Source organism: Euphorbia lathyris, chromosome 8 (genome assembly GCF_963576675.1).
Source record: "Euphorbia lathyris chromosome 8, ddEupLath1.1, whole genome shotgun sequence".
Lineage (NCBI taxonomy): Eukaryota > Viridiplantae > Streptophyta > Magnoliopsida > Malpighiales > Euphorbiaceae > Euphorbia > Euphorbia lathyris.
In genome coordinates, this window is record NC_088917.1 from 22,108,713 (window position 1) to 22,115,135 (window position 6,423).

The following is a 6,423-nucleotide window of genomic DNA, read 5'->3' on the forward strand; positions in this document are numbered from 1 at the left end:
ATTTGGTCATTGGAATTAAATTGCTTTGTCGAACGGACCTTTATTAGGCCCGAGTCATTGGATTTTGTCAAAATTTAACAGATTTAGTCCTGAATTGAAACACCTATTTTAGTTGAACTTTTTGTCTCGATCGACCTTTGCCGTTTCAGTCAAATTTTAATTTAACATGGTTAAATTTAATAGCCCTAGTTAAATTTTGTTGCCTCGGATGTAATTCGATTTGCCTCAGATGTAATTCGAGATTCTAAAAAAATGAACAAACATCCTCGGATCGAATGTGGGTTTTGACCTTACTTTTCAAGAACTTTGGAATTCCCTCAGAATCTAAAGTGGGGTACAAAACCCCGACAATGAAGCGCATGCATCCGGATATGCTATATTTGTTTTGTTTCATATTTCATGTGAAAAAAAAAAAGTGTAATTATTTATTTATTCACCAAATCTTGTTCATACATTTATTAATAAAGATTTGTATATATTTTTTCATTATTGTCTCTTTCACAACCCTCAATTAAATTAACCCGAGCAACATGCAATTTCTGACTTAACTATCATGGATACTCACGAGTCCAATTATAACCCTAATTTCTATCTTTCCAAATTGAGGACGTCGAATTTTGTAACAAAATAACTTGAATCCAAAAAAAAAAAATATAACAATCACCGACCATTTAATAGGAAAACATTTTGGACCACGACGATAACCGTTATTTAAGGAACTGTTCAACACGAGATTAATTTGAGGTATTTTATCTTTGAAAATTCAGGAGCAACAACGTTAATATGTACGGACTGAAGATAAATACAAATTGTAGCTATTATTATTATATTAGAAAATAGTTATAGGTATAATATAAATCTCAATTTAAGGATTATGCCGAATTAGTATAAACTGACGACTCGACCCGCTTGATTGAGACTTGGACTTAAATTAATAACTCATAACTCAAATTTAAGCAAATTCAATTTTATTCAAAATACAAGGAACATATCTCGGATAAAATTCATAATATATTAAAATTATAGCTTAAATCTATTAAGTCATATTTTGAATATATTTTTACCGATTTATACTGAATATATGGAATAATTAGCCTTAATAATACAATTTTTCCTAACAAATTATGTTCAAGTTAATACCGTATATTTGGAATAATTTACGAATTGTTTAAATTTTAAGTAAAATTTATTAAAAACTTAAAAATTGGTCCGAACAAAAATGGTATCTACAACAATATAGAAAAAAATTAATTTTCTAAATATACTAGTAGATTTCTTTAGAGATTAAACGCTTAAAATACTATTTGATTCTTGATCTATCCAAAATTTTATTATTTGTCCTCTGATCTATTATTTGAACACATTAGGCCCCTGATCAATCCCAATTGGTGAAATTTCATCCAGTTTGTATTAAAACTTAACAGGATCATTATCTCGTTGATAAGTAATGATATTTTGATACTTGAACTTAATAGATTTTAGTTTAGATTTGTTTTTTTTTTGTTTTTTTTTCGTTTGTTAATTTAATTAATTATTTCCACATAATGTGGCAAAAAAAAACTTGAAGAAATATCATATGTCAAGTTTAAATGTAAAAATATTGTTACTTGTCTTCATGAGATAAAATGTTCATACAAATTGGGTGAAATTTCATCCATTGGGATAGGTCATGGACCAAATAATATAATCAAATAATAGGTCATGAGTCAAATAACAAAATTTTGGATAGATCATAGACCAAATAATGCTTTAAGTGGGGAGATATCTAGTGGGGAGATATTATTCGCCACTAAAATTATTAGATTTGTGGGGAATCCATATTTCGCCACTGATCATAAGATTTCAGTGGGGAATTTATTTGTTCCCCACATAAAATGATATATCGGTGGCGAAGTAATATATTCGACACAAAAACATAATATATAGTGGTGAAATTTTAATTCGCCATAAAATTGGATATTTTTTGTGTGGAATTAAGGTGTTCCCCATAAAATAATGCATGTCTTAGTGGCGAACAAATTAATTCCACACATAAACTCCTTATAGTGACGGATTATAAATTCCCATAAAATTGTATATATTTTTGTAGCGTTTTAAATGATTTTCGCCACTATAAAAAAATTGTGTATGTGCCATTGCTTTATTATTTGTCTTTTATTAACATTATATATTAGTGGGGATTCAAAAAAAATTGTCATAGTTAACATCATATATTGTGGGAAGTTGTATATTCGCCACAGAAAAATATATATATTGTGAGGATTCCGAATCTCCTCACTAATGCATATGCACTGTAGTGGCGATATAATTTAATTTCTAAATAACAGCCCCACTATTACATGGTAATAAAAAATATGGTACATATGCATTTTATTGGAGTTTTATTAAAAATTACTTTAAAACACATTAGTAAGGATTATTTGTAATTTACCACTAAAGTTTAAGATTAATGGGGAATTTACAATTCCCACTAAAACACATATCTTAATTAATAAAAAAAACTTTATTTATACCATGTTATACTTCTAGAATTTAAAATAATAAGCTTCAAATAATTTAAAAATTATAAATATAAAATTAAAAAGGTAGTTAAAATAAATGTTAATTTTTTTTAATTTTAAAATAAAAATCATTATTAATAAATAATTTTCTAATATTTATATATATCTTTTTTATTTAATAAATAATTTGTTTTTTGAGAAAACATAATAAACATTTCTAATTACTATACATTTCTATTAAATACTAAAAATGACTATTGAGTATGGGTTAGGGTAAAGCAGTTCCTTAGTCCCAAACTACCGCCGCCTCTTCCTTCTTCCTCTTCTCAAATCCGGATCCTTTCTCGTCCCCCTCTTCTCAAATCTGGATCCTTTCGATTTATTTTACCTTCAGTTACTCCCTGATGACGACAACAACGGTGAGAGGGGAGGTTATTAGAACAGATATGGCGGAGGTTTCCGGATCGACATTGGCGTTGAGGTTAATGGTGTTGCTGAGACTGCTACTCCTATTCAGCAGCTTAATGCTCCTGGTCCCCGATGTGGTCATACCTTAACAGCTGTTGCTGCTACTAACACTCATGGCCCTCGCTTGATTCTCTTTGGTGGCGCTACTGCTATTGAAGGCCGCGGCTCTTCCTCCGCCCCCGGGATTAGTTGAGATCTTTTTTCTTGCTTTCTTTTTCTCTTTCCTAGATCTCTTTAAAGCTTCTTGCTTAATCAATTGCTTTCTTGATTTCTTGCAGGACTTGCCGGAGTTACCAATTCTGTTCATTCTTATGATGTACTCACTAGAAAATGGACTAGGTACTTTAAATATGCATTTCTTTTTCTTCACTAGATGAATTTGATTTTGAACACTGCCTCTTTATTTGTTCTTTGATCAGAATGCGACCTGCTGCAGCTGCAGTTGGCACTATGGTCGTCTTTCAGGTGATTAAGAAATATTTGTGATGGAAGGGTCATTTTAAGTTCCATTATGTTACTGTATTTGTTCTTCTTACATTTAACGGATTGGTGTTGAATTGGTTAGGGTGGGATAGGCCCTGCTGGGCAGTCTATTGATGATCTCTATGTCCTTGACTTGACAAATGACAAATTCAAGTGGCACCGGTGAGTTTGACTTGCCTCATCGTTAATGTTTCTGCTAGCACTCCCTTTCTACTAGCATCCTTTGGATGGTGAACTGATTACTACTCATCTTGATGTAAATTCAGAGTGGTTGTACAGGGACAGGGGCCTGGACCTCGATACGGCCATGTAATGGACTTGGTTGCCCAACGATTCCTAGTTACTGTCAGCGGGAATGATGGTACAGTTTTTTGTTCTTATAGTATATTTTATGAATTGGTTGACAAGATTTAATGATCACCTTCATCTTTCCTCTTTGTGTTCGGTAGAGCTAATTGGTCAATAATACAATTGGATCAATTGATACGTCTTACTTTCTTTTGAAAAACTCAACTTTTTGATGGACCTATTTTCATTTGATTTGCATTTTACAATTGAGAATCCGTTGACAAGATGTTGGACAAAATTTGTCTTGAAAGTTGAAGTCCAGACTTCTGGTATTCTTTTACTTGCTAATCCAGTTAATAGAGTAGGAAAAAAATTGCTGCTAAGTACAAATCCACCACTGAACTTGTAGTGCATGAAAAAATTTCCCAAGTTACTTTATTGGCCAAAAATTTAACCCTTGAGTTGACTCATGCAACTTGACACTTTTACAACACCACAGAATGGCTAATTTGAAAAAAGAGAAAAAGAAAAAAGATTCATTTGAGCCAATTTGTTCAGAGCCTTGAAGGGCTATATTTCGTACTTCTAGCTGATCAGTTTTTATCTGTGTGGAGACGTTATATCATAATCTTTAGATTTGCATATGGAATATTTATATCGATATTATTGATTTAGAAAACCTAGTGACGGGATATGATTGGTGAAATGACACTAAGCATGGAATTTGATATGATTGGTCTGTTCTTTTTGTAGAGCTAATTAGAATTTTGGATTTAGAGATGACCTAACAGAGCAAAAAAAATTAGAATTTTGGATTTAGAGAGGGCTTAACAGTCCTTTTTTTTTAATTGTGGATTTAGAGAGGGCCTTACAGGACCTAGGCCAATTTTGGCTTTCTTGTGCTAAAATTTTGTAACTTTTCTAGCTTTTTTGGATTAGTTCTTGTGATTAATTTATGTTATACTCAAAATTGCTTGGTAACTTGCTAATTTAGTTATATTATTGTAGCTTATGGGTTCTGATTTGGATTGAGTAAGAAAGGAGCAGCAAGCAGTTTGGACCAGGATGAGCTTTCAGGTATATTGCCAATGATTTTGAGTTGAGATTCGTTCTGTTTTTGATGATCTTTTAAGTGATTTTTTTAGTATAGATACGGACACAGAGTTGGGAGTGGTTCAATCTGATAACTAGGCGCTGAAGTTTTGCTCCTGCCTCCATTATAGGTATGTAATTTATGGCAATGATGAACAATCTTAGCAATATTTGCTTGCTACTAGTTTTGTTTTCTTATAGTTCATTTTTAGGATCTAGTTGTTTTTGGTGCTATTTGGTTGCCTAAGAATTACAATATAATGAAAAGAAAATTTTAGTCATATAATTCATATAGAAAAAGGAAATGTAAAGTTTGAACAACTTTGAGAATATAGATTTCAAAATGTTTGAATGTCGGCATTTGGCAGATCATGTGTTAGAGCAAATAACTATGATGTTTATCATATCTAACTGATTTTACAAGTCTAATGCATTCATATACCTCTAGACAATGAATTTAGCCTTTGTTAACTTCATCTCTGAATTATATTGCTATTGATATTATAACTCTTAAAGGATATGTGTAATGTTAATAGCCTTATATTTCAGGGATCATGAATGTATAATTATGAAATTCATTATTTTTTTTCTTACACAAGCAAATTTTCTGTCTTAACAAATTTTATTTGATTTATGCAGATGGAAACTTGAGCATAGGTAATTTATCGGTGTCTCTGTTTCTAAATATTAGGAGTTGCAAAACCTACTGTTATTATGTATACTTATTTATACAACTTTGCCAAAGATAGAGAAGATTTTGGGTAGAAACTTGTTTATATTATATGTAGCTATATCTATATAGTGCATTTTGTAAAGTTGTGAAATCATTTTTGTCATTATTAATACAATTTCAAATTTTATACTATTTAATGATGTATTTTATTATTATTATTATTTTATTTATAAATTTTTATTATTGTTACTTTTGTCAAGATATATTTTATTAGATGTCTAATTAAATTAATTCAAAACGAACTAATGACTTTGAGATTAAATTATCCCATTAGTGAATATATATATATAATTTCCACACAACTACGCGTTTTATTTGTGGGGTTATTTTTGTCATAAAATGTATATAATTAATGACGATACAAATATTTTCTAGAAAATATTAATGAATGGCGAATTTTTTGTCACACAATGCAACAAATCAATGGCGAAATACACATTCCTCATAACATATATAAAAATTTGTGACGAACGTTTCGTCACATAATGTCACTCATTAGTGTCGAAAAACAAATTCCCCATAACATCTATATTAATTGTGACGAATGTTTCGTCACACAATGTCACTCATCAATGACGAAATATATATTCTCCATAACATATATATCAATTGTGGCAAAAAATTTGTCACACAATGTCACTTATCAGTGGCGGTATAATGTGTTCCACATAAACTATGATTTTTTTGTGGCGAATTTATTTCCCACAAAACTAAATATTAAACAAAATAAAATATTTTTCTATGGGGAAATAAATGAAATAAGTGATGATATATATTTCGCCACAATATAATACCCAATTGTGGCGAAACGAAAATTCGCCATAAACACCTACTGTGGCGCCTATAGGGTGTCAAACT

At 30.6% G+C, this 6,423-nt stretch overlaps 1 protein-coding gene across 4 annotated transcripts; it reads left to right on the top strand.

Annotated features, from left to right (window-relative positions):
* The first annotated feature begins 2,779 nt into the window (after window positions 1–2,779).
* Window positions 2,780–5,686, top strand: LOC136202976 (serine/threonine-protein phosphatase BSL1 homolog). Of its 4 annotated transcripts, none has more exons than XM_065994004.1 (8): window positions 2,780–3,157; window positions 3,248–3,308; window positions 3,406–3,434; window positions 3,535–3,614; window positions 3,719–3,813; window positions 4,749–4,817; window positions 4,886–4,963; window positions 5,472–5,686. In XM_065994004.1, the coding sequence occupies exons 2-6, from the start codon at window positions 3,281–3,283 to the stop codon at window positions 4,760–4,762; spliced, it is 246 nt and encodes an 81-aa protein (XP_065850076.1). In that variant the 5' UTR covers window positions 2,780–3,157; window positions 3,248–3,280; the 3' UTR covers window positions 4,763–4,817; window positions 4,886–4,963; window positions 5,472–5,686. The 4 variants fall into 4 exon arrangements, with proteins under 4 accessions (XP_065850076.1, XP_065850075.1, XP_065850074.1 ...); XM_065994003.1 differs by having other exon boundaries at window positions 4,891–4,963; XM_065994002.1 differs by having other exon boundaries at window positions 4,749–4,963; window positions 5,472–5,684.
* The last annotated feature ends 737 nt before the right edge of the window (window positions 5,687–6,423 follow it).

What these genes read in the sequence shown, in the direction of transcription:
- LOC136202976 (XM_065994004.1), top strand. Translation starts at nt 3,281, where the DNA reads ATGATGTACTCACTAGAAAATGGACTAG. An exon ending in CTCACTAGAAAATGGACTAG is followed by an intron (nt 3,309 to 3,405) that starts GTACTTTAAATA and finishes GACCTGCTGCAG; the next exon opens with CTGCAGTTGGCACTATGGTC. An exon ending in GACAAATTCAAGTGGCACCG is followed by an intron (nt 3,615 to 3,718) that starts GTGAGTTTGACT and finishes ATGTAAATTCAG; the next exon opens with AGTGGTTGTACAGGGACAGG.